Raw genomic sequence first — 27,504 nt, forward strand, 5'->3', positions numbered from 1 at the left:
GAAAGAGGGGCCCCAAGGTTGGCGGGGCCGACGCTCCGCGATGGGGCGGCCGCGTGGCATGCTGGGAATTGTAGTTCGGTCCTTGCTTAGGGTTTCGGGATGAGGCGCCAAAATACAAGGTTTGACCTCAGCCTGCCCTTGTCAGTGCCTGGGCCACAGGTGAGCCGTTATTGGCTGCCGTTAAGGACCGTTACCATTCCCGGGTAAGTAATGAGGCCTGAGGCCTGCGGGTGGTACCCACCGGGAGCCCGAAATGCGTCGGGCCTTCTTGGAAAGCCTTTGCTGTAAGAAGCCAGGTTGGCTCCTGGCCGCCTCTCCTCTCTCGGGACTCTAGGTGGCCCATCTTCCTTGGGAATCCGAGGCCTCTCCAGAGGCGGTGGATCGTGGTGCGCAGAGCACTGATCCTGAGCCAGGAGCCCTGACTGCTCTGTCAGGCTTTGCCGCTTCTTGGTCTCCACGAAGCTCACACAGTGCCCTTAGGATTCTCTACATCCACTTTTTTTTTTTTTTTAATTTTTATTTATTTATGATAGTCACAGAGAGAGAGAGAGAGGCAGAGACACAGGCAGAGGGAGAAGCAGGCTCCATGCACCGGGAGCCCGACGTGGGATTCGATCCCGGGTCTCCAGGATCGCGCCCTGGGCCAAAGGCAGGCGCCAAACCGCTGCGCCACCCAGGGATCCCTCCACATCCACTTTTTAATGAGCACTTCTATGCCAGGCTCTGGGGTGAGGCTTTTCGTATATCACATTTAATCCTCTCAACAAGCTGAGAAAGTGCGTTGTATTATTATTACCCTTTGGCACAGGCAAAGAACTGTGGCCCAGATTGGGTGGTCAATCATACAGTCACAGCAAATAAGTGGCAAAATCAGTGTACAAATTTGGATCTGTAGGCCCCTTTGGCCCTCTGAATTCTTTGATACTACAAAAGCCCCATTGTCTGTTTCATCCACCCAAGGAAATCAGTTATTAGAAAGTAATTGTGACATCTTAATCTAGTTTTAGCATTGACTAAATGCTTCAATCCCTTGGGTCTCACCCCTGTGTTTGAGTAATTGCACCTGAGTCTTGAGGCCAGTGCCCACAAAAAAAAAAAAAAAAAAAGGACTGGTCTTTGCCATCAGGAAACTCTCAAGGTAGACAGAAAGAGGGAGAAACAGGGAAGAAACCCTTCCCATTTGACTCAGGGAAATAAAAAGGGAGCTAAATATTGTCCTGCTTCATTTTTCTCAGTGGCAAGAACAGAAGTAAATATGATCCGAAACAACAGATAATCCCCAGTCATTTATCTCTGACTTACACCCACTCAGTTTGAGTGCTGGCACCCATACTCATCTCTCCAAAGACCAAGACTGCAATTGATATGATGTCTTATATGCAGCTGCAGGCCTGAGGAAGAGGTCAGAGATAATAATAATAAAGCATTCCGTGTGTTAGATGGCTTTAACTTGTACGTGTTCCACCTGCTGTAGCTCATGGGACCTTGCAAAGTAGGGAGGGAAGGGGACTTGAAGAAAATTGGGACTTGCAAAAAAAAAAAAAAGAAAAAAAGAAAAAAATGACGATACCTAGTAGCAGAACCAGAACCCACATCTGGTATTCTAATTCCCAACCCTGTCTTTTCTTTTCTCACTGATAGGCAGATGTTGAACAAAAGTGAATGAAACATGACCAGGGAAGAGTGATTATAGGGTCCACTGTGGACCCTGTCATTCTTGCAGTTCAAAGCTTAAGAAAGATATTACTGTGTATTTTACTGCAAACTGAGCAGTTTTTGCTCAGTGGAGAGTCTTTCTGGGAGGTAGATAGGTAGGCAATGTGACTGTCATGCCCAAGCTCAGAATGCAAGTACCAGTCCAAAGTTCTGGAATCCAGCACCTTTGAGAATTTGAGTTCAAAGGCACCTGAAAGGCACTAATTCCCCCTCTCAGGATCTTTCAAATTAGAATGCTCACTTAGATTTTGTAGAATCCATTCTTTCTCTGTAATAAAGTTTAAATGTTATGATTTTTAAAAGAAATTGAGTATATGTGATACTTTTTAAAAATGACCACCGAAAAATGAATATTGCTACATGTGATTTTAGTATGTAAGTTTACTTCCGAGTTTATTGTCACGTTGGGAATGATCATCAAAAGCAGTACAGTGTAATTTCCTAAATTGGGTCTATGGATGGTTTTTTGGGATCCCAAGAGTTCTCATATTTGTTCCTTCTCCCTACCCCCATAAGAGAGAGACTTCCACTTTCAGACTGTTTTCATTGGTGGAAAGTTGGGCAAGTTCTGCCTTATGCAATTAATGTGGAAGCATACAATCCTTGCCCTTTACATAATTGTTACATGTTTTTCAATTGATTTCTAGTTCCCTAAACTTCTTTTTCCAAGGTAAACACTCCCAGCTTTCTGAGTGCCTCATCACATTAAAATAGCAGGATTCTCCCGTCTGCTCTGCTGGCTTTTTCTATTACCCCCGCCCCCCCCCCCCCCCCCCCCGCATTCTGGCAGAAGCATTCTACAAAGGCAGTGGGGTACAGCATGGCCCAAAGAGTGGCTGAGGAATGTGCCTGTGAAACTTTTGCAGATTCTGGAATTTACTCCCGACTGTGGATACATCTTTTATCCCCTCACAGTTTTTACTGAAGACAGTAGAATATACTGATTAAAAGAACAGGCTTCAGAGTCTTAACTCCCTGGGTTCTAAATCCTGGTTCTACCTCTGCCTAACAAGTGACCTTAGGCAAGTCACTTAACCTCTCTGAGACTCAATGTCCTCACCTGTAAAATGAGACCATGCAGGCAAAACAGTAAAGTGTCTGAGACAGTCAATACCTAATAAATTATTATTTCCCTTCCCAGGAGGTCAGCATTACCTGTGATAAAAACTTTCTCATGACATCCATCACAGATCTAGGCCTTTGCTGTAGTCCCAGTGTATCAGAGATCCATTTCTTCTAATGGGCCTAGGAAAGCATGGGCCAGGTTGTGATTCATTTATTCAACACCTTGAAGCACTCACCACTTGCCAGGCTTTATTGCAGGAACTAGAGAATCTGGATGGAACAACACAGTCTCCGTCCTGGCTTTGCTCCACAAGTTGGTAGCTACGCAGATTGACATTTATGGCACAGTGTGTCAGAGAGAGGGAACACCAGATGTAGCAGGAGCCTGGAGGGACCCTTAACCTGGGGAAAGGGGTTCTACAGGGGAAAAGATGAAAGGGAAAGGGGAAAGATGGTTGAGCTAAGTTTTCAAAGGAGAACCAGACAAATGGGGTGGGGGGAGGGCAGAGTTGGATGCTGTTGAGGTCCTGCAGTGAGAATTATATGAGCATTTTGGAGGTTGAGCCTGGAGAGGCAGTCAGGAGTCAGACCAGGAAGGGATGTGGACACCACACTAATGGAGTTGGGCTTTATCCTGAAGACTCTTGGAAGCTGCTGAAAGATTTTTAGCTGGGGAGAGAGATGATAAAATTTTTGTTGTGGAGAGATCATAACAGGGAGCAGCCTGGCTGTCCTAAGGAAGAGAGTTTTTCTTCTCTGAAGAACAGGGCTAGTGTGCTCAATTCTGAATAAGGGACAGGGAGATGGTCTTTGGCAGCTTCCTATCTCCCCTGGAGCTTTCTCTCAGGGGCTCCTATGACAGCCCCTGAAACATGGGTCTGGAACACAGTGTGTCCAGCCTTCTGTGGCTTAAATCTGTGGGATTTAAGAAAAAGTGTGCCAGGGATCCCCTGCCCAGAAGGCACGTAGAGCGAGTTGGGAAAAGGAGGTGCAACTTGAAAACAAAATAACAAGGCCAGACTGGGGATGATTAAATGAGCTAGATTGAGAAGTTAACTGAAGTTTAGGGTGGGGCAGAGGGTGCATGTCTTTGGGGCTGCGTTCTTAGAAAGGGCTTCCTGGAGAAAGCGGACTTTGAACTTGGCCTTGGAGGCAACTTAAGTGCCGGATCCTCCATTATAATTGAGGATGGGGCCCTGTGGACCCCATGGGTGAGCTGAAATTGCAGCTACCGTTTTGCTTTTTTTGTTGGTGCAGTTATATAGTGTGCAACCATTTTCTCCCACAAGACCCTCTGTTCCATGAAGGCAGAGAATATGTTGGATTTTCCTCACCTCTATATCCTTTGGGCCTGCACAGAGTGGGCCCTCAATTAATATTTGTTGGATTAATGTATTAATGAATGGTGAGAAAGAAGGGTTAAAAGCTTCAGATGTGGAAACGTTACAGGTGAAGGGCAGAGGCAGGAACACAAAGCATGGTGACCCATTGTGTTTGTATAGTGTTTATTGCTCACAAAATATGCTAGTACATTGTTTCATTTGATCACCATCAAGTGTCTTGTTTGACACTATGCAATGAGCAGGTCAGGTGTTATTCCCATTTTACAATGACAAAACAAGAAGCTCAGTGATTAGTCCAAACTTTCAATGCTAGTTAGGGTGAATTCAGACTTGAACCTGATATTTTAACACAAAGTCTGGTGCAATAATTAGATTGCTTTCCTTCTTGGCCTTTCCCAAGGGAGAACATACAGTGAGACATAGGTCTAGAGGGGTGATTGGGGCCAGGTCACAAGAAGGCCTTAAGTTTCAGGCTAAGAAGTTTGGACTTTATCTTCCAGCTGGTGACAACCTATGGGAGGTGTCTGGGTTTTTTTTTTTTTTTTGAAGCTGTTTAATAAAGGATAAATATTAATGGTATTTGTAAGGTATGGCATAAATTTAATTGCATATTAATATTTATTTAAAATAAACATAGGGAAAGTAAGTTTAATTTTAAGAACCAAGAGTCAAAGACCCAGGAGTCAAAGGAGTCATCTCTTCTAATGGACTCAGAGGGTTGTTCATCAAACAACTTGAAGCAGCACTATATTCCATGCATCATGCTTAATGCCAAGGACACCAAGGTGACTGAAATGCAGGTCATTGTCAGGATGAAGTGAGACCGTGTAAGCAGCCAGAGCCAGTCTGTTATTGCCATCACTAAAGGAGGATATGTGTTTGAGCTGAAAACCTTGATGGCATCACTTCCAAACTGCCAAGGTGGAGCTTCCGCTCCTAAGATGTGCCTGGGTTGAAGGCTCTTCATCATCCTTTCTTCTGGGATCATCCCAGCAGAGATGTACAGCAGCTGCTGTTAGCCCACTGGACCACAAGGACACCTACTTTAAAGATAAGGTCCCGGCCTGTACACCAATGCTCACAATACTGTAAGGGTGTGTGTGGGAAAAGCAGATCATCTATCTGCAGGGGTTTCCTAACAATATGCCCCTAAAAGAGCTTGATAATTTGAGAGAGGGGAGGGTATCTTCCTATCCCAGTCATTACCATGGCAGCCAGGGTTACTAATGGGAGTTGTGTATTTCTCTGACATGTTATGAGTAGGGAAAAGGTTGAGAACCCCAAAACTAGGTTATGTCAATTGTTTGGTGCAAGACGGGAACCAGGCCCTTAGATCTGGCCTTATGAAATAGGAATTATAATTGTCCTGCATGATCCCTCAGATTAGAACTAGGGGAGACATTGTATTACCTAAGGACAAACTCTCTTACTGCCAGGCCTGGACTTCAAGTTTGGACAGTATGAAGCTCTCATGAAAGACAGTTCCCTGACACCCGGCATGGTCAAGATTAGACCGCAGGGATGATATGGAGATTCAAATCCTGGATTGGTGTTTGGACAAAATGGGCCCTTTGACCATGAGATGCAAGCCTGTATATTGGGTGATGACAGCCAGTGCTGTTGACATTAAGGAGAAAGGTTTCGGGGCCCGGAGTGGTTAGAGAAAGATGTTGAATTACTTCATTTGTCAATGTATGGGATCCCTACGCTGCTGGGCACTGTTCTAGGCACTGGGGATACTGGCGGTGAAGATAAGACAAGCTTCCTACCCTAAAGGAAGCACAAAGCAGAGGTACAGGTGAGGGAGAGGGAAAGGAAGCGGGTAATTGAGTACCACCTACTATACGTGAGGCACCATTAGATATTTTTATGTATTTCTAATGCTTTCAACAAACGGCAGAGTGGCGATCACCCCCTTTAATAGAGGAGAGGGGGTGAGAGGCTAAGTCACTGCTGGGCTCTAACTGACACTGTAACAGAGCAAACGGACCGTAACCTCTGAAAGCCAGTTTCCTCTTGTGGTCACAGGGACGGTGACCGTCTCCACCCCAAGTACTGGGGAAATTCAATGAACCCACCGAATGTTCTTAGGACCCGGCAGGTTGAAGGCGCTCAGTTACCTGCCGTAGCCACCGCCAGGCGGTGCACAGCTAGCGATGGCCAAGGCCACAACGGGAAAATACAGTCCCGGTTTTTCCCCCCTCGGCTAGGGAGGGCTCCCGCTCCGGAGGCGGAAAAACGGCGCGCGCGGAGGCCGCGGGGCTCCCCGCCCACCCTCTCCGCCGGCCGGAAGTCCGGTCCACGTGCGCCCGCTCCCGAGGCCCCGCCCGCCCGCCGGGAGCCACCCAGGAAGCGCCTCTGCGATTGGGCGAGCGGCGGCGGCGCAGGCTGGGTCAGAGGCGGTACGTAGCGCGCGGGACGCTGGCCGCGGCGGGACCCGGGGGAGGGGAGGGGCGGCAGCGGGGCTCCCCGGGGGTGCTCTGCTCGTTCCGGTCCAGCGGGCCGGGTCCACCCGGAGGTCCCGCGGCCCGGCCGCCGGCCCGGCTCCGGGCGCTCGGAAGCGCGATGGGGCGAGGGTGTGCGCCTCGTTTCAAGCCTCGGCTGCAATTTGTTGAGCACGTACTATGTAGCAGCCCCTGGGTTAAACGCCCTGGCATCCGTGGCTCATCCGCCTTGACGGCACCCCGGCTAAGCGAGGTGTTACCTTCCCTGTTTTACAGCCGTGGAAATGAGACAGGTGGTTGCAGATACAGGCAGGTTCGGTCCAAAGCCACTAGGACTCAGAACTCTGGTCAGATCTTATTTATTTATTTTTTTAAATATTTATTTATTTGCTCATGATAGACACAGAGAGACACAGGCAGAGGGAGAAGCAGGCTCCATGCAGGGAGCCCGACGTGGGACTCGACCCAGGGTCCCCAGGATCACACCCCGGGCTGCAGGCGGCGCTAAGCCGCTGAGCCACCCCGGCTGCCCAGATCTCTTTTATATTTGAATCTAACCTCCGCCCTTTCCATTTCTGTCAACTTGGCGTACCTTTCCGACTCAGTTTGCTCATCTGGAAAACGGGAATGGTACCTATCTCATAGAGTGAATTAAAAGTGCTTCGCTGGGTACTTCTGTTTCGCTGAGTGATCATCTCCACTTTTCAGAAGGCTTCGCCTCCCCTTACCTTTTCCCCAGAGGCTGGACCGGTTATAAAATTTTAACAGAAGACACCTCTTTCCCCCCGGGCCTGGGTGGCAGCATGGGATTCCCACCCATCCATTAGGAAAGAGGATGGCATGTCTGCCTACTTTTCTTACTTCCCCCAGGTTCCTAAATGGAGACATTGGCGCCTCTGTCGTTGGGTTTGCTTATGAAGTTTTATTTCTCCCTTAGCTATGGGAAAGTTATCACCCGAATGAACCTTGACATTAAATCCTAAATTTAAAGATGAGGAAATGGAAGTCTTTGAATATGGATTGAGGGGAGGGTGATGGCTGGTTTTACCTAAATAATTCAGATGTATCTGGCAGGGTGCCGACCTAGGTTTTGGGGAAATGATGAAATACTAGAGCTCTGACTGATGAATAGAAAGTAGACAGATCGGTTGGGGTGGTTGTCTCTTCGAAGTGCCATAAATTCCACTGGATCCTCTTCTGTCTTGTGCAAGGTCTGAATCTGTCCTCCTGAGTAATATGTTTAAAGGGTTCAAATCCTTTCTTGGTGCCTTGCCTTAGGAGAAAAGATTAGGGCTGGTAACTGAAGACAGGAAAGCAGTGAACTTTGGTGTGTTTTGAAAACTACCCACTGGCAACTTTTTAAATAGCTAAAGATTTTCTCTGAAATTTGCAAAGATTATGAGTTTTGGTTAATTGTAAATACTGACTCTTTAAAAATGAAACTTTTTTTAATTTTTTTTTTTAAATTTATGATAGTCACACACATACAGAGAGAGAGAGGCAGAGACACAGGCAGAGGGAGAAGCAGGCTCCATGCACTGGGAGCCCGACGCGGGACTCGATCCCGGGGCTCCAGGACCGCGCCCCGAGCCAAAGGCAGGCGCTAAACCGCTGTGCCACCCAGGGATCCCAAAAATGAAACTTTTATATTAGGCATGCGAATCTCTGCAATGGAATCTCAATACCTTAGTGATTTGATTTCCCTTATCCTTTGGAAAATATACAAACCAGGTTAACCTTTGAATTTTTACATTGCTGTTTTTTTCTCCTTCAACTTATATTTCCACCTAATTTCCTCCTCAGAATCTTTTTCTAGTATGATACATTTTATGCTTGAAAGCGTTTGGTATATAGTCCTACTTCTCTGCAACAAACAACAAAAATGTATATTAAAACTGAAACATTTTTGAAAAATGTGGTCATAATATTAAACAATCTCTCTTGGATTGTGTTTTTATAACTGCAAAATGTATAATTGATCAAAACAACTGGTTTTGATCAATTGTCAAACAAGTTTTATTTGAAATGCTTCTCTTAATAAGCTGAGTGGAACTTTTTAAACAATCAGTAGAAAAAAAAGAATCAGAAGAGCTTTTATTCATGGCTATGAGCACTGAAAAAGCTGGTTCTTGTAAATAAATACACAGGACTTGAAGGCATTTTGTTGTGGTAATAGTACTCAATTCTTTGAACACTCTGAGTTATGGGCCAAAAAAAATCAGTGATCTGTCATTGAAATCAATTATTAATGACCTGTCAGCAGACAGTTCTTTTAGGTCCTCCTTGAACTTTATTGAAGGCAAAGATTTGGAAACCACCTGACTCAGCAGGAAGATTTGTTACACCGTCACTGTAGGCAGGCACATCCTTAGCATGAATACTGATGTTTCCTAGTGCCCCTTTATGGTGCCAGAGAAATCTTGCACTAGGGACAATGCACCTTAGCAAGATTTGGCATGAGTGGGTAGTTGTGCCTTTCTTGGAAACCTGGGAGTTAGAAGAGGGTGAAGTAGGACCTGGGAAAGGAGAGGACGCAGGCACACTCCCAAGCTGGTCTGTTCCTGTTGATAGAGGCAGTGAGCATTGATTTGGAAATTTATTCCTCCTAAACTGTGCCTTTGTGCCCATTGGAAGATCTTCAAGCATGCCCCAGGTGTCCTGGGACTACCATGGGCAAATATCTAACTTCTTTTAGCTTTCATTTCCTCACCTTTAGAATGGGCATAAACCAAAGAACTGACTTCACTGTGCTGATCAGACTGGATGAGGGAATGTCCCTGGCACATAGTGCTCAAATGGTGGGCATCTAGTCTTTTTTTTTTTAAGACAGTATTTATTTATATGCGAAAGTATGCCCAAGTGTGCACACAAGTGGGAGGATCAGAAGGGGAGGGAGAGAAAGAGGGAAAGAATCCCAAGTAGACTCTGTAGACTGCACTGAGCCAGAGTGCAGGGCTCCATCCCAGGACCCTAAGACCATGACCCCAGCCAAAACCAAGAGTTGGTTGGCCACTTAACCAACTGAGCCACCCAGGTGCCCCATGGGCAGCTACTCTTATACTCTGGTGTTCAGCCTGCTGGAAACCTCACCTTCCTAGGCACTCTCTGCATTAGTTTCCTCATCTGTGAGCCCAAGATATTGTTAGCCCAGAAATGTAGAGGTGAGAAGTGATGTGGAAAAGGTTTTGTGGTTCTCATAGTAGGTTTTCTGAAACAGATATGCTGTTATTTTAAAATAGTCCATTTTGAGGGACACCTGAATGGCTCAGTTGGTTAAGCATCTGACCTCAGCTCACATCATGACCTCAGGTCCTGGGATCAAGCCTGTGTTGAGCCCTGCCATTTAGCCCTACATCGGCTCCATACTCAGCAGAGTCTGCTTCTCCCTCACCCAGCTCATGTGCATGTACTCTTTCTTTCTTTCTGAAATAAATAAAATCTTTAAAAATAATGAAAATTTAAAAATAAAATAATGTTGAGTTCCTGCTTACTTTGAGCTGGACATTTTTCTGTGTGCTTTATGTACTCATTCACCAGATATTTTTGAGGGCCTTCTACTTGTCAAGCCCTGTTCTTAGCACCTTGGATACAGTAGTGCCCAGATTCTGGAGTGAAGCAGATTACAATAGATAAACATGTAGATATGTAATACGTTGGGTGGTGATAAGTTGGTAAATGCTTTGAAGAGAAGTAGAACAGCAAGGAGATTAGAGAGTGAGATGAGGGTTCTATTTTATATATTCAGGGCAATCTCTGATAGGGTGATGGTCAGGCAGAGGAGGGAGTAAGCCATGAAGCCTCGGGGGGAAGAGCTTTCCATGTGGAAGGATCAGTATATCCACAGACCCAAGTGGGAGTATGCTCAGCATAGTCAAGGAGCAGCAAGGTGGCCAGTGTGTCTGGAGGGCTGAAATCAAGGGGGAGAGTGGTAGAAGGTGCTGGGAACAGGGATGCCTGCATCCATCATGAAGCACCTGTAGGACCCTGTAAGGGCTTGGCTCGTGTTCTACGTGAGAGAGGAACCCTTGGAGGGTTTTGAGCAAAGGGGTGAAATGATTGGCTTGCATTTTTAAAGGTTCACAGTAGCTCCTGTATCAGGAGCAGACGACTGGGAAGCAAAGATGGCAGCAAGGAAATTGCTCAGAGGCGACTGAGGTAATCCAGGAGCAAGACTGGTAGAAGGGCCCAGCCTGGTCCCCGTGGATTGTGAAGGCTGCAGGGAGCACAGCCAGCAGGGGGCGCTAGTGGAGTGGGATGAAGAAGAGGAGCCACAGAAGTTTTTGGCCTGAGCAACTCAGAGGGCAAAAGTGTCCTTTGGGGGAAGTGGAGTAGTTTGCAATGACTGTGACGAGTAACAACCTGAGTTGAAGAAGATGAGGTGACCATGACATATGTCACCTCATTCAATCTTGACAAAACCCATGAGTAGTCACTATTAATTATATTTTATGTGCAAGGAAATAAGCCCCACAATGCCAAAGTTGCCCAATGCCACACAGTTAGTTAAGGGACAGAGCTGAGATCTCAGCTGAGGCCCTTGTGACTCTGAAGCCCCCGACAGTTGGCATTCCCTGTGATCCTGCTGCACAAGCACCAGCAGAGTCGTCCAGTGGAAACAACCTCCCTGCCCCTGGACTGATGGTTTATGCTTGGAGAGTACTTGAGAGGAGTGACCTGTTCCCTCCCCTTCCCTTGGTGTCAGTGGGGGAGAAGGGAGGGGGTGTTTAGCGTGGACACTTTCCCTTGTGGCTTCCTCCAGGTAATTGGCAGCTTGGAGGAGGTAGTGACTTAATAGGTGTTGCAGATAAGAACTTGGACTGAGGTTTAAACAGCAGCCTCTCCCCAATAATGAAAGATTAGGAGTGGGGAAAGCATAGATAAAAATAGCACTTACTAGTTAACTGGAAAACAATATATTTTTGCAACCACTGGTTCCACGAGAAAATAATTGGGTCCCAAGGCAGGGAATGACTCGTTTTCATGAATGATTATATTGATCATTGGAGCAAAATGGATACATCCCCTTTGGAAAGCAATTCGAAGGAGAATCATCTGGCAGGTCAGGTATGCCCAGTGTGAAATCCTGGGAGGCTGCCGGAAGAGGAGGAAAGGAAGCTGCAAGATAATGAGAGAGCCACGTCCTGTGCCCCCCAGCCCTATAAGCAGGTTGGGGCTGTTGATTAGGAGATGCAAAGCAACAGAACTTGCTTCCAAGTTAAGTCCTGAGCTTTCCCAAGGGAGAGAAAAAAGCATGTCCATTCAAGTATCAATTTCTTATTTTATTTAACCCATTGGGGATTGTGTTTATTTCCTTTTTTTTTTTTTTTTTTTTTTTTTTTTTCAGGAGGGATATACTATCCTCAGGCAGCATGCTCTCATGGAAAAGGGAGCAGGCTGGGAGGTTGGTTCCAGCACCCTCTTTGCCACTGACAGGAGAGTATGACCCCAAGTATTTTCTCTCCCCTTCCTGGGTCATGGAGCTATTCAGTCGTTCATTCTATAATGAGCTTTCAAACACTTTCTCATAACTAATAATGCACTGAGTGTTTAGTGCATGCCAGGCACTTAGAAGCAAACACTTTATATGTATGAGCTCTACTCTTCACAGCAACTCAGGGTAAGTGCCATTAGCTCCATTTCACAGATGAATAAACTGAGTCAACAAGAGGTTAAGTAACTTGACCAGTATCACTTACCTGGTACTTGATGGATAGACATTGGATACTATGCTAGGTGCTAGAGACAAAGGGTTGCAAATGACATGGCTCATGGCCTCATGGAGCTTATCTAACATGTTGAAAACAGTCACACAAACAATGGGTACAGGGAAGGAAAAGAATGATTCAGAGAGGTCAGGGGCCTGATTTGAGTTGGAGGATGGACAAAGCTGCTTTGAGTGGAGCTATGATGTCCCCTCTTGCTACTTTCAGGCCTTCACTTAAACCTCTCTGGTCCTGATTTAAAACAACCCCCTGCGGTGCCTGGGTGGCTCAGTTGGTTAAATATCTGACTCTTGGTTTTGGCTCGGTCATGATCTCTCGGCATCATGAGATCGAGCCCTGCGTTGGGCTCTGCGCTCAGCTTGGAGTCTGCTTGAGAGTCTCTGCCTCTCCCTGTACCGCTTCCCCCAACTTGTGCACATGCTCACTCACTCTCTCAAATAAATAAATAAATAAATAAATAAATAAATAAATAAATAAGTAAATATCATTAAAAAAAAAGACAACAACCCTCATTGCTCTTGATATGCTCCCCCACTAACATCACCACACATATCATGAGCTTATTATATGTCTTTAGCAACCCCCCCCCCCCCACACACACACACAACCGATTGAGTGTAGACTTTGCTTTGAAGGGGGAGGCACTCTTGTTTTAAGCAGTGCCTGGTGCCTGATTGGCTGAATGTAAAATAAATCTAGGAGAGTTAGCCAGGAAGTGAGCCTAGTGCAGAGGGAACAGCATAATACACGGAAGCTCTGAGGTGGGAAAGAGCCTGCATATTTAGGGACAGAGAGGAAGTGTGCAAGGCACACAGGCATGGACCAGATTCCTTGACTGGGGGGTAGGTCACATGGGGCCCAGAGACCTCTGTGGAGGATAGGAGGAGAGGGAAGAAGGCAGTGAAAGTTTTAAGCAGGGAGTGACATCAGAAGAAGGCCACTGATCCTGGCCATTTTGGGAGAAGCCAGACAGGGACTGGAGGATCGAGTCAAGAGGTCCCTGGAAAAGTGGGTGCAGGGCGATGGGACTTAGGTTTGTAGGGTGGGCCTAGTAGAGTCGGAACAAGGTCAGACAGCAAGGGCCAGCGGGGCTTTTTGTCTAGAGGCCCATGAAGCAGGCCACTCTCATTTTTCCCTAAGAAGCACTGCCAGAGAAAATTCCAAGAGAGACTTTTTTTTTTTTTTAAGATTTTATTTTTAAGTAATCTCTATACCCACTGTGGGACTCAAATTTACAACCCTGAGACCAAGAGTCACACGCACCACTGACTGATCCAGCCAGGTGCCCCAAGACTATTCTTCCTTGAATGTTTTTTCTTTGTCTTCTCAGGGCTGTTGGGGCCTAAGAGGTAAAAAATGAAAGGTGGTTTGGGGAAGCTCAATGAGAGGGACCCACCACTTACAGAGCACGATAGAATTGGCTCCTTAGGGCAGCCCGGGTGGCTCAGCCGTTTAACGCTGCCTTCAGCCCAGGGCCTGATCCTGGAGGCCTGGGATCGAGTCCTGTGTGGGGCTCCCTGCATGGAGCCTGCTTCTCCCTCTGCCCCTCTCTCTCTCTCTCTCTCTCTCTCTCTCTCTCTCTCTCTCTCTCTCTGTTTCTCATGAATAAATAAATAAAATATTTTTAAAAATTGGATCCTTAATAGCCTGCAGACTTCACTCTGATTCAAGTCCCTACCCTTTTCTTTTCTTTTTTAAGATTTTATTTTTTCATGAGAGACACAGAGAGAGGCAGAGACACAGGCAGAGGGAGAAGCAGCTCCCTGTGGGGAGCCTGATGCAGGTCTTGGTCCCAGGATCCCTGGGATCACACCTGAGCCAAAGGCAGATGCTCAACCTCTGAGCCACAGTGCCCCCACCTTTTTTAAAAGATTTTATTTATTTATTCATAAGAGTCCCTACCCTTTTCTTTATACCCTGCTGTCCTTCCGCCAACAGGGAGAATGAGGGAGAAGAAAGGATTTGGATGTGGCACCCTTGGGACTAGAGTCCCGCCTTGGCTGATGAGGCCAGGCCTGGGATTATTTCCCAGAATCCAGCTTCCATTCTCCTGTGCTGGGCATTAGCTTTTCTCTGTTACCATGGGACTCAGTGCTGTCCTTCCTCCTCCAGCCAAGCTGGCTCTGGGAACATCTTTTGGTATTGAGGAGGAGGTTTCCTGGGCCACCAGTGGTCTTGTCACTCATTTGTCCCCAGGAGAACATCTGACAGCTCTGCAAAGTGCTGCCCCACAGAAGGAAGGAAGGAAGACCCAGTGTGCCTCATGGCCCTGTGAGTATCAGCTCCTCCCTTACAGGTGTGGAGATAGGATCAGACAGGGGCAGGCATTTGGGGGAATCAGCTTTTTGTCATTTATGGAGCACTCACCACCCTGGGCCAGGCTAGTGAGAAGGCTACCACTGTCACACAGTTTTATGGCAGAGTGCAGAGAGATTGGGACGCAAGCTGCTTGACTTCCAGTCTATAAGCTTTCATTCTAACAGTGGTTCTGGTGCCCACCTGGCTGGGACAGTAGGGTTGGGCCTGGGTTTCTGTACCTTTTTTTTTTTTTAAGATTTTATTTATTTATTCATTAGATACAGAGAGGCAGAGAAATAGGCAGAGGGAGAAGCAGGCTCCATGCAGAGAGCCCGATGTGGGACTTGATCCCAGGACTCCAGGATTATGCCCTGAACTGAAGGCAGATGCTCAACCACTGAGCCACCCAGGCATCCATGGGTTTCTGTACCTTTTCTAAGGTTTCACAGGGGATTCATATCAGGGCCAGGCTTAGGAATTGCTATGAGTTCCCACTTCCTGCGTGTAAATGGCGGTGTAATGAGGGGAAAGGAGCAGATTCTGGAGAAGGACATTTGATCCAGAGCGGGAAGAGGGTCGGGAGCACAGTTTACCAGAGGTGGTCGCTTCTCCATGGGTCTCCCTGGGGAGGAGCTGCCAGACAGGTCTCGATGAGTCTTAAGGGCAGTTGGGAACCCAGCCTTCTTTTCCTCCTCGGTAAGCCTTGAAAGGACATGGACTCCTGCTCGCTGCAGCTCCCTCCCCGGGCAGGTCCACGAGCAGACCTGTGAGCACACACCCAGGCAGGTGTGCACACATGCACCCAGGCCCAGGGTGAGTACTAGGTGATTACTCTGGCTCACCTGTTGGTGCTCTGTTCTTCTTGGCTGGTTTCATTTGTTACTGTCTCTCCCCCTCCAGTTTTCCTTTTTTTTTTTTAATTTTATTTATTTATTCATGAGACAGAGAGAGAGAGAGAGAAAGAGAGAGAGAGAGGCAGGGACACAGGCAGAGGGAGAAGAGGCTCCATGCAGGGAGCCTGACATGGGACTTGATCCCAGGTCTCCAGGATCACACACTGGGCTGAAGGTGGCGCTAAACCACTGAGCTACCCGGGCTGCCCAAGACCTAAGTTTTCCTTTGGTTACCCAAGAGGTCCCCAATGGGGACCTGCAAGGCACAGAGGAGCTCTGTTAGTGGTTAGTGAAGGAACGAGTTATGAACGGCTTCCTGGATGGCAAGAACAGCTGTTATTTGTCTGGCCCCTTTCAGCCAGGGGCCCACGGTCTCCCAGGGCATGTGTTCCTCTATCCCCTTGGCCCTCCTGACAGAGGCCAAGCAGCTGTTGGTCTGTTTCCACAGATGGTCATCCAAAGCACAGAGAAGGGAGGATATTCATTAAGTTACCCCAAGAGTCTGGGACAGAGCTGAGCCTGGAATTTACATCTGTGCCCTGGTTGCTGTCCCTAAGACCTCACTCCCTATTCTGCAGAGGGAAAACACCAATATGATCTAGAAATCATTTTTTCTTTGGCGCTGAATTGATTCACCTATAGCCATATTCACTGTCCTCATTTGCTGTCAGTAAAGATAAATTAATTTTTCATTTCCTGAGTATGTTAAGGCAGGAGTCTAGACTCAAAGGTGGGAACCCTGAATTCATTTCAGGCTCCACTAACAACTGTGGCCCTGGGCTAAGTCTACATCTCTCTCTGGTCTTTAATCTTCTCACTGTAAATGAGGAACCTGTGACACAGCAGAACTGTTCATCACTAGAGATTCTGATTCAGTGTGTCTCAGGAGGGATCGTGGTCCTGTAAGTGGACAGGAGCCAAGTCACATGCTCTTCTAGGCCCCTTCAGCCAAGTCTGGCAAAATTGGGTGACCCGGTGACAGTGGCTTGGCTTTCAACAGTGAGGGGCCAGGGCCCAGTGGAGGACTGACCCTTGCCCTTTCCCTCAGCCACTGCCCGTTCTCAGGTCTCACTCCCATTATTCTAAATTGGTCTTTTGCAGAGAAAGGTAAGCTCACGGGTTTAGGGACAACAGGACGGAGCTAGGATTACAATGCTGTTGCTGGATTTTCCATTTCAAAGCTTCAGCTGAGTGAACAACAACAAAAAATTTTTTTTGACAACTGAACCCTGTCCTTAAGTCCTCTCTGTGTAAACTGGAGGGAGACCACCTGGGGGCGAATTCAGGCTCACCGAGATTGAGGAGAAAATGGTTCGTAAATGGTTTAATAATTGAGTTAGGTCTCTCCATTTGGATGACGACTCTGGTGGGTATTTTCCTCTCTCCTCCCTGGCTGCCCTGGGAGAATGAACCTGGGCAGATTTAAACTTGTGGATTGGTCCCCTCACCACCCACATCTGAGCAGGTGCCTCCCTCGTCACTTGGTGTGTCCTCAGAGGAGGCAAACTCATTTCAGTATAAGCTCAAGCGAAGTGTAATTAGGACAGTAAATCTGCCGTTTTACAAAAAAAAAAAAAAGTCCCATGACAGATTTCAAGGTCCTAGAGAAATGATTTGATGCTGGGGGAAGGATGGGAGAGACTTGGCCTTCAATTTAATTTCTTCCAGCCTGGGAGCAAAGTCCGAGACATGGTAACCCTATTTACTCCAGAAAATGCAACACGACTTTACAATTCTTTAGACTTTATTTATTTATTCATGAGAGACACAGAGAGAGAAGCAGAGACATAGGCGGAGGGAGAGGTAGGCTCCCTGTGGGAGCCCAATGCGGGACTCGCTCCCATAACCCCAGGATCATGCCCTGGGCTGATGGCAGGTGCTCAACCACTGAGCCACCCAGGCATCCCACGACTTTAGAAGTCTTTTGCGAGATAGTCTGAGGCTGTGAGAATGGGGACGTAACTTCACGAACATCTGTTTTAGTGTCCATGCCTTGCAATGTGACTTCAGCACCCGCCTTCTATCCCCCAGCTCCCTTTTCACTCCTCTCCTGAACAGTCACCGTAGAAATGGCAGTGTCCGGAGGGCTTCCTATGTGTTTTCTTATCCAGCCTGCAAACAACCTTCAGAGATAGATTCCATCACCCCCATTTTATGGATGAGAACACTGAGGTTCAGAGAGACAGGCCACTTGTCCAGGGTTGCACAGCATCGGAAGTAGGGGAACTGGGTCTGAGGGGCCATGCGCCTGACCTCTGCTGCTGCTCCAGCTGAGAGCTGCACATCCCCATGCCAAACTCAGAGTACCCCCTGTCCCCCGCCCCCCCACTGCCGCAGCAGCCTGTCATCCTTCCCTCAGATTCCTCCCCAGCAAGTTTGACAAGACCCTCTGTACACCAGTCAGGCCTCTCAGGCCATGGAGCCACTGCTTCCTCTGAACTCCCCATCTGGGCCTTTTGGTTGAGGAGGGAGGATTCTTCTCAGTGTAGAGTAGCCACCCAGGCAGTGCTGGTGCTGGGGAGGGGGGACAGGCAGGACATTCTTCCCCTTGAGCCTCAGTATCCCAGACTATAAAGTGAAGGCTGGAGTGGGGGGTTCTGTGGGCATCTGGAAAGTGCTTTGGGTTCACCACAGAGGGACAGGTGTTCCCTTCCTAGGCAAAATTTGCAACAGGGTACTGCTGCCTCCAGAAAGCACTCTGCTTAACAGCACCTGACCTTGTTCTGCTTACTCAGCATTTAGATTGCTAAATTTGTACAGTGTTGGTTTTGTTTATGAATGTTTTCTTAAGACTACTGGAGGCCTCTCCTGAAACAGTTTTCTGTCTTAGGATGGATCCAGAGTTTGCCAAGCTCAGAACTCCACTCTGCCTGGACAGGCCCCATCTCCCTCCCATTACTTTGCCTACCCCTTCCCCCCCTTCCCCCCGTCTCCCTTCCCCCCCTTATCCCCATCCCCCCCCCCCCCCCCCCCCCCCCCCCCCCCGTCGCTCAGGCCCAACACTCACATCAGGCCTGCTGTCGTCCCCAGGCAGGTCCTGCTGGCATTCCCAGGGTGGGCCGTCCCATCCAGCCAAGTGTGCCCTACTCCGGTGATTCCCCGGCTCCTGGTTTGGCATTCTCACTGGCCACCTCTTTCCTGGGAAGATGTTCCTGGTGGGCCTCACAGGGGGTATTGCTTCAGGCAAGAGCTCGGTGATTCAGGTGTTCCAGCAGCTGGGCTGTGCAGTGATTGATGTTGATGTCATCGCCCGGCATGGTGAGTTGGGAGGGGCAGGTGGCACCCCTTTCTGCCATCATGTCTCACCTTTTTCTAAGTCCTTTCGAGGCCTCGGAGGAGGGAAAGGCTTTCCCGTCAGCCCTGATCTGACTTCCTGCCCCCTGCCCCACACTTGCCCTCTAGCCCCAACATTTCCTCTTCCCTCTCCTTCACCTCACCCAGTGACCAGCTCCAGGGGTTCTGTGCGCTGACTGCTTTTCCTCTTCTCATTTGGTTTTTGATCAACTGAAAGAGGCACCCATGGGTTCCCCCATCATTTTGACTTTAGTCATTTGGGGGCCTCTGGCTGGCCTGGAGGCTCTAGAGAGTGACCCAGCCCCCTCCTCATGCCATAGTCGTCCAGCCAGGATACCCTGCCCACCGGCACATCGTGGAGGCCTTTGGCACCGAGGTCTTACTGGAGAATGGTGACATCAATCGTAAGGTCCTGGGGGACCTGATCTTTAACCAGCCTGACCGGCGACATCTGCTCAACACCATCACCCACCCTGAGATCCGCAAGGAAATGATGAAGGAGACCTTCAAGTATTTCCTCCGAGGTAAGACCCAGGGCCTGGGGTAGGGGTGAGACAGGCCTCTCCTCTCAGGGCCAGGACCCTCCTCCTCTGTAGAAAGGTTGGCCAGGGAAGAGGGGAGCTGGCTGGCCCAGCTGTCGAGTTCACACTGTTCCTTTGCACCCCCCACGCAGAGCCCCATGCAATCCCCAGAGGAAAGGTGCACATGTCCCTCAGCATTTAAAGAGGTTGACAATTGAGTGAGAAGAGACACTTGAGGCTTTTGAGACACGATCCCCAGGAAGTAAGTTGATTTTTCTGGCAGGGTTGGGAATAATAACAGCTGACGAATAATGGAGTCTGGAGACTCGAGGTTAAGTCCTGGCCTCAAAGCTTCCAGCTGTGTGACTTTGTCAAATGAGCTAGCCCCTGCTCTGCATAGTGAGGCTAATAATGCTGACCTTGAGAAGCTATTGGGGGGACCGAGTTCACATTAGTGACTGTCTATCACCACATGGTATAAACCGTGGTCAGAGTCAGATTTGGTGCTGGTCGAGCTGCCTCTGAAAGTAAGCTTGCAGACTGGACACTGGGGAGAAACCAGGATGGTCAGGACAGGTGCAGGGCTGTGGCAGCAGCTGCAGCGGGTGGGGGTGGGGGGTTCCTATGCAGAGGAGAATCCTTCAGGGCTAGGGCTCCGCGGAGAGTTAGTCTGGCATGTGCTGGGATTGAAAGAAGGGAGAGTGAAAAGCCAGGTCTGTGCTCCATTGGCAAGAACCTTTCCCAAGTTACAGCCTGGGTGTCATTCTGTTCTTAGAATGGTTTGGGGCCCAGGTGACCTGATAAGGTGCAAGATGAGGTCAGTCACCAGCAGTGGAAGAGGAGAGAGCAGTGGCTTCAGACCAGGTGGGAGGCTTGCCTGGGGCCCCTGTGGATCTGCCTGCCAGCCTTCGGCGTACATGGCTGCCAACCCCAGGCGTCAGAATGGAAGGCCTGGCTGCTTGTCTCCCCATCATCAGTCACAGTGCTGAGACTGGTCCTGGAGGGTATGGGGCAGCCTTCTAGGTTTTCTCAAGGCTTCTGTACTGTGATCCTGGCCTTATTTTATTCTCTCATACATCAAGTTCTCATGTGGATTGGGGGACCTCTCTCCACCCATCTCCCTCTGGCCTGTACCTCCCTTCAGAAGAAGAGATAACATGATAGACATCCATGGTGTTGACCACCACCCCCCCCCCGCCCCCCCGGCTCTGTCCAGGGTGGAAGTGGGCTCCGGGCACCCTCCCTGCTGGACCAGCTTGCTCTGCGTCTCAGGACCTTGGTGCAGACCTCCCTCCCTCCCTCCGGCCTCAGGGAGAGTCTCTGGGCTCTTCCTGCCTTTGTCCTACCTCTTGTGTCTGTGCGAGGACCTCATCTGTCCCCCACCCAGGAGTGAAGCCTTCTGTCTTTCAATCGTGCCCTTTCGCATTCGCTCCCCGGCCAGTTGCAAGTACATCTGCAGGGCTTTGAGGCGGTGGCTCTCCCCTTCTGAAATTAAGCAGTGGATAATGTCAGCCGCTCCAAAGTTCTCCTGCTGTGTCATCCGCCCAGCCTCCCCTCTCCCCAACCACCACCACTTAAATAAAAGCCAGAAAGCTCTTTTCAGCTCGATAAGGTGAAAAATGGGGACGACAGCTGTGGCTTCCACAGTCCCAGCTTTTCCCTGATGAGTATAACAAATACAACTGTCAAAGTTGGTATAATCAAACGTCAGATAAGATCACCAGCTGTTGGGGAGGTCTCTGTGTAGGCAGACGGATGTCTTAATAGAGTCAGGATAGTTTGCAGAGCTTATCAAGCAGGAGGGATGTGACAGCTGAATAGCCCTTTGCCGGTGAACCAAAGAGCTGGCCATGAGCTCCCGAGGGGGGCCGAGGAGAAAGGACAGTGAGGGGACTGGGATGGGTGGGGGCGGGGCAGGACAGGGAGATAAGAGGCCCAGAGAGGATCTGGTCTTGGCTTCTGTTCTGAGCCGGGAAGGAAGTGGGGAAACTGGAACTGTGCCCCCCGCTTCTTCCAGGGACCGGTAGTAATAATAACCATCATTTAGGGAGCTGCTGGAAGTGTCTGAGTGAGGTGCTGAGTGGTTTACATGCCTTCGCTTGTTTGATCCTTGTTGTGTTCCTGGGAGGGAGGTAGCCTTCACTCACAGATGAGGTTGGTTCAGGGGGACAAAGTTACATGGTGGGAAAGTGGGGGGCTGCAGAGCCAGGCGTGTCACCAGAGCCCATTCTCCAACCCCCTCATTCAACTGAAGGTTTTTCTGGGGCTTCCTGAGCAGCAGATTCTAGGGAGCAGGAAACCCCATAGCTTGGGTGCTCAGCCCGGTTCCCTGCATCACCCAGAGTGCCAGCTTCCCTGCAGCACCCCTGGAACTGGTGCGATGTATGTCTGGCCCTGTGGTCAGAAGTGTTGACGGTGGGTTACCATCCAAGCCAGGCAGGCATCTCTGGGCAGAAGCAGTGCCCACCCCTTTCCTTCATGGCTCTGGGACCCCTGCCAGCTTTTTACATATATGCAGGAGACACTGGCCCAAAGAGAACGAGGACTGTAGAGCCCGTGGTATGTTGGGGGGGGGGCGGGTAACCAAGGGACTCGTCCTGTCATCGTGGGTCAGGGTGCCATCCTCAACTGGCCTCAGCTTGTAGTGGGAGGGCCAGCCAGTGCCTTTTACCACACCAGAGTGACTTCTATTTTATTAGTCACCACCACCCACTACCTCCAGACCTGTCCCTGCAATCCCTGGCTGGAGGCCTGCTTCTGACACAGAGGAACAACCTCTTTCCTTCTGGGGCTACTGCTGCCACCCCCACAGGAATCTTTCATGAGGAGCTGGTAGAGATAGCCATGTGGGACTCTTCTTCAGCAGGGGACCACACTTCTATTTTTGTTTCTTGGGTTTCTTTGAGCAAAGATGGGTGAAGGAGGGCAGAAAGGGCCCAGTTCCTCCTGGAAACTTCCCAGCCTCCTCCAACTCTGACCATGTCGTTTCCTTGCTCACAAATAATTCTTTATGTTCAAGATCAAGGCGAAATCAACCTTTTGTGCCTGCCCTGCTCACCTCCCCAGCTTCGCCTCCCATTGTGCAAGACCTCCACAACCTGAGTTCCCCATTCCCGGAACCCTCACCTCCAAACATGTCCAAATATAAGAAGCCCTACCTGCATTTCAAGGCCAGTACAAATGTCATCCCTCCTGCAAGGTCTTCCCTGATCATCGAGGCAGGAATGACTCTGCAGCAGTCTGATCTGAATGGCATTGGAACTGGCTAGTGTTAGGCCTATCCTGGCAGGGTCTCCCCCTGTGCTAGGGAGCTCTCGATGGTAGGGGCCAGTGGCTTCAATTCCGTCCCCTAAGCTGACATGCAGTCCTTAGTGTTTGCTTGCAGAATTGAACTGTGGGTTTCCTGGCTTCTTCCAAGGATACCGCTATGTGATTCTGGATATTCCCCTGCTGTTCGAGACCAAGAAGCTGCTCAAGTACATGAAGCACACCGTGGTGGTGTACTGGTGAGTGTGTGTCATGGCCCAGCCTGCCCAAGACTGGGAAGGTGGACCCCTGGAGTAAAACACATGCCTGAGAAATCACTTTGCCCTTACCCCACGGGGCGACTAGGAGGTTTGGGGGCTTTGGGCGGCTGTGTCCAGAACCTATAGGCACCACTTCTGTGCCTGACCCAGATAGGCCCCCAAGCAGGTCTGAGAAGTGAAGGGCCCCAGGCTTCTCTAGTTGCTTGGGAAGGGCTCCCCCTGCTGGCCACTGGGGGCACTTCGGCCCAGGTGCCCTGAGCTACCATGTTGTTAATCACTTGATCCTTTTCCTTCCTGTAGCACATTCTACCTTTCCAGGAAGCTCCCGCACTTATTACTTCACTCAGTTTACCTTTCAGCATGAGATGTTTAGGGCAGGAGCTTATACTTCTGCATTACAGAAGAGAAACTGGAGGAGGGAGTTGCTTGAGGGGGTGTCCAGGGTCACCCACCGGCAGCACCAATGAATGGATAGTTGCCAGGAGGGTACTGTCGGAGTCCAACTAAGGAAGGAGCTTTATTCTCAGAATCCCTCGGGACATGAAGCAAACCAGACGCCAGGTTTGGCAAACAGAGCCAGATCAAACTGTCAGAAAATGAGTCACAGTCCCAGTGAGGTGAAAGAGTAGATGAGGATGTAGGGTGTCTATGCCTCCCAGAAACTTCCTGGATGCCACCCACAAGTACGACAGACACAGAGGTGGGCCCTTGGCTCTGTGGGTATTTTGGGCACAGGGTGGCTCTCCAGAGACTGGTGCGTGGGAGGCTCCTAGCACACTACAGTGCTCATGCCCTGAGCTTCACCCTGCCCACCTGGCAGCTTACCCCCCTGAGGGCTGCCTTTTAAGCCCAGTCTGAATCTGCTGAGCCTTCTTTAGGGACTCAGGCATCCTGATAGCTCCTCCACTGGCCCGTGTCTCCTGTGTAAACCCACGACCTCTCTGGCTTTCTTATTCCCTGTGAAGACTGGCCTCTGAGGCCAACCACACTGCATGAAGACTTGGCCGTGGAGTCTTAATACCATTGGAACTTTGCACCAAGAATCACAAAAGGGTGTGGTAGGGGGGATCCTCCAGCAGAGGTGAGAACACCGGTTGTATCTGCAGTCACCAGACAACCCCATGCCTGCCCTGCCTTGCTGTACTTTCCTTCCAGCTTGGTCTGTTCACTAAGAGCAGAGAGAGCTATGGCTTCTGGCAGGTACATTGGGTTCCATGGATTTGGCTTGTTCTGCAGGAGATCCTCCAGGCCTGCTCACTAGCCAGAGGAACCTCTGCCCAAATCCTGGGTGCTGCTCATGCCCCACTTTCAGACTCAAGAGAGAGGCCAGAGACATGTGAATGAGTGATTATTTGCTTTTCATAAAAGGGATCCACACTGTACAATACTAAAGATACCCTCATGGATTCCTTTAACTATTAGACTATCCCTAGTGCATTTGAAATAATATGGATTCCTTTAACTATTCCTTTAACTATTAGAATATCCCTAGTGCATTTACCAAGATGTGACTATACCATAATAGGATTAGATTATTCACATTTGAGAAATTTGCCAATTGCAGGCCAAGTGTTTGGGTAAAAATCCTGTTACCACAAATAGCATCAGTCCTTGAGCTAACCATGTAGGATTCTCTCTGAGTCCAGAAAGGGCTGTCCAGGAGCTCTACTTTCATGTTCCAGGAGGCCCTCTGGTCTAGGCCACACCTTCTGAAGGCTGCACCCTCAGGTGGCCCTAAGACAACTCCGTTTGGTCACCCAGATTTCCTCAGCCCCAGATTATTCAGTCTTTGTTTTTAGTTAGGCCAGGATTGGCCCCATGACCTTGACAGGATGATGTCCCCTCCCCAAAACAAATGAAATAAGAAGTCCGGCCTACTTTTCAAGGCCGGTATAGATACCATTCTTCTACCAGGCCTTCTCTGATCAGCCAGCCAGAAATGATTTTTCTGGAACATTCTCTTCTGAACGGCATTGGAATTGACTAGTGTTCAGGTTGTATCTGTCCTTGGAAGGTGTGTCTTCACATGCCCAGAGGGCCTCTGGTCTAGGCCACACCTAAAAGGAGACCGAACTATAGTGATCAGATCCTCTCATCTCACAGTGGGGGGAGCTCAGGCCTAGGGGCAAAGCAGACAGACCCCAGATGGCTAAGGACAGCTGCCACAGCCCACTACCTCTTGTCCCCCCCAAGGGGCTCAGGTAGCCACAGAACTAGAGAAAGGTGAGAGATGACCCCCTTCCAGAGGACAGCCCAGCGGTCCTGTGTAGCCAAAGGAAAGACAAGAAATTTGCCAAGGAAGGATCTAAATGGTAATATCAGAGTGGGCAAATGACCTATTCTTTTGAATCCCCTTCAGAGTTGGGAGACAGGGTGGTGTCTGGCTTAATCCGCAGCGCTTTGTCCTGTCCCGAGGACCAGATCTGGCTCTCAAGTCCTTGCTCCAAGGGGAAGCACCTTGGGGCTGGCCTGTCCCACTCTGTTAGTGGCATCAGCTACAGCAGCCACTGTCTTGGCTGTACACGTCCAGGGCTCAGGGTGAGAGGGAAGGAGAGGGGTCTCTGTGGTGGCTCAGGAAGCTATTTTGGATGCAGCAGGCCCCAGCCGCAGGGGAACTACAGGAAGCGACTGGCTTGCAGGCACAGGCCTTCCAGTAAAGGTCACCCATCCAGGGACCCAGGATGTAGCTGATGCCAGATGACCAAATCTTCCCATCTTGTAACTGGGAAATCGCAGCTATGGCGAGGCAGAGAGACCCCAGATGGCAGAGAGCACCTGCTGCAGCCCTTCCCCCTCCTGTGGACATGAAGGGGCTTCCAGGGCCCGTGGTGCTACTAGGGTCCTCACAAAGCATAGGGTGAGGTGGCAGCAGCCTCCCTCCCTAACTGTGGACCCCAGAGATTTGAGGGAAGGGGCCGCCCACCCCCATGACTTGCCAGTGGGAGGGAAGCCGGGGCCCACGGTGCCTGAGCAGCCCTCCTATCCTGTCCTCAGTGACCGGGACACCCAGCTGGCGCGGCTGATGCGGCGGAACAGCCTGACCCGGAAGGACGCGGAGGCCCGGATCGAGGCCCAGCTGCCCCTGAAGGACAAAGTTCTAATGGCCCACCACGTCCTGGACAACTCGGGGGAGTGGAGCTCCACCAAACGCCAGGTCCTGCTCCTGTATGCCGAGCTGGAGCGCTCCCTGGACTACCTGCCGCTGCGGCTCGGGGTCCTGACTGGTCTAGTGGGCATTGCCAGCCTCCTCTACCTGCTTACCCGCTACCTCCTGCCTTCCCCCTAGCTGGCCTCTCCCAATGCAGAAGGCCCCAGGCCTCAATCTTAGAGGCTGAGGCACAAACCTGTCATCTCTCTCTCTCTCTCTCTCTCTCTCTCTCTCTCTCTCTCTTTTTCTCTCTAAATCTGGGCTGAGCATGGTACTGGGGTGACCCTTCTTTGAAGTATATCCTGTCTGAGGCAGAGGAACAACCCTGTCAGTGGCACTCCTCCCCACCTTCCCTAGGGCTCCTCCCTCTGGAGCCACCCACAGAATGGTATCCACGATGGGGCACGAAAGCAGTGGTAGAAAATTGTTGTAAACTTCTTGAGGGTACAGGTGAGGAACACGGTCTCAGTGGCCAATGGCATGGCAGTGTTCAAAGCTGGGCGGCTCCCTGGGCTTGAACCATCTCCAAGCCCATGCCCCATCATGACACACACCTGCTTCCTGGACCGGGGAAATAATTTTGGACCAAGGGCCACCACCTTGGGACAGCATTCTCCCCCAGGTTGAAGCCCTCTTCAAGATGCAGTGAGGCCCCCTCTGTAAGTACTGCTGTGGTGGGGCCTCCTGTGGGCTGACCCACTGCCCCCCCACCCGTGGCATTTCTCAAGCATTCCCCATACCCACTCACCACCTGCCACCAGTTGCCTCCCACTCCGTGTCCTCTGCGTCCTGAACTCAGTAGTCCACATGCACCAGGCTGTTTCTTGCCTCTGTGCCTTCGGTGTGCTGTTCCCTCACCCTTAGTTTTTCTACAGCTGGGTAACCCCCAGCTCAAGCACCATCCGAAGTCCCAGGCTGGGTCAGGTGCCCTGGGGACTAGTCCCTCCCTGTTTTAGTTTAACCCACAGAACTGTAATCAGCCGAAAGCTGGTTGGTCTCTCCTAGACTGTAAGCCACTTGAGGGCAGGGACTGTGTCTCGTCCATCTCTGTGTTCCTGCTGCAGAGCCTCACCAGCCATTGGTGCTTAATAAAATAAAGTGTGTTGATCTGAAATGCCCCGCACTAGCACTGTGGACTGACAGGTTCCCTGACTTGGCTGATGCCATTTGGGCTGCCACTTGGCCTCCTCCCACACCGAGACCTGGGTCCCTCACTTCCCCAGGCCCCAGAAGTTTCAGTGGCCCTCTGACAGTGGCCTGAGGCCCCAAGAGGGTTCCAGCCAGGCCCAGGTGTACCCTCACAGGAGATGAGTAGAGGTGTGGGGGCAACATCCCACTCACTCACTTCATCTTCCTTCCCCAACCAATTAGGTCAGTGTAGACCTCCGCTTTCTCTTGCCACCACTGGCAGACCTGCTGAGATGCTGATCCTGCTGGGCAGCCTATTAAGGCCAGGAATGAGCATGACAAATGCTAAGGCTGTGGTGGCCGTATTTAGTGCCCCCTTTCCCAGAGCTGCTCGTACCTCAGAG

General features: G+C 50.0%; 1 protein-coding gene across 5 annotated transcripts; it reads left to right on the plus strand.

Moving 5' to 3' along the window:
• Positions 1-86: 86 nt before the first annotated feature.
• Positions 87-27,086, plus strand: DCAKD (dephospho-CoA kinase domain containing). 5 transcript variants are annotated; one of them, XM_055300693.1, is made up of 5 exons: positions 87-203; positions 18,513-18,740; positions 19,097-19,300; positions 22,716-22,803; positions 25,819-27,086. In XM_055300693.1, the coding sequence occupies exons 2-5, from the start codon at positions 18,629-18,631 to the stop codon at positions 26,108-26,110; spliced, it is 696 nt and encodes a 231-aa protein (XP_055156668.1). In that variant the 5' UTR covers positions 87-203; positions 18,513-18,628; the 3' UTR covers positions 26,111-27,086. The 5 variants fall into 5 exon arrangements, with proteins under 5 accessions (XP_055156668.1, XP_055156922.1, XP_055156715.1 ...); XM_055300947.1 differs by having other exon boundaries at positions 18,517-18,740; XM_055300740.1 differs by lacking the exon at positions 87-203 and adding an exon at positions 6,457-6,526.
• The last annotated feature ends 418 nt before the right edge of the window (positions 27,087-27,504 follow it).

Source organism: Nyctereutes procyonoides, unplaced genomic scaffold (genome assembly GCF_905146905.1).
Source record: "Nyctereutes procyonoides isolate TBG_1078 unplaced genomic scaffold, NYPRO_anot_genome, whole genome shotgun sequence".
NCBI lineage: Eukaryota > Metazoa > Chordata > Mammalia > Carnivora > Canidae > Nyctereutes > Nyctereutes procyonoides.

Excerpts from the sequence above, each read along its gene's own strand:
- DCAKD (XM_055300693.1), top strand. The coding sequence starts at position 18,629 with ATGTTCCTGGTGGGCCTCACAGGGGGTATTGCTTCAGGCAAGAGCTCG. Across the intron at positions 19,301-22,715 it reads CTTCAAGTATTTCCTCCGAG|GATACCGCTATGTGATTCTG; the intron begins GTAAGACCCAGG and ends GCTTCTTCCAAG. Across the intron at positions 22,804-25,818 it reads CACACCGTGGTGGTGTACTG|TGACCGGGACACCCAGCTGG; the intron begins GTGAGTGTGTGT and ends TCCTGTCCTCAG.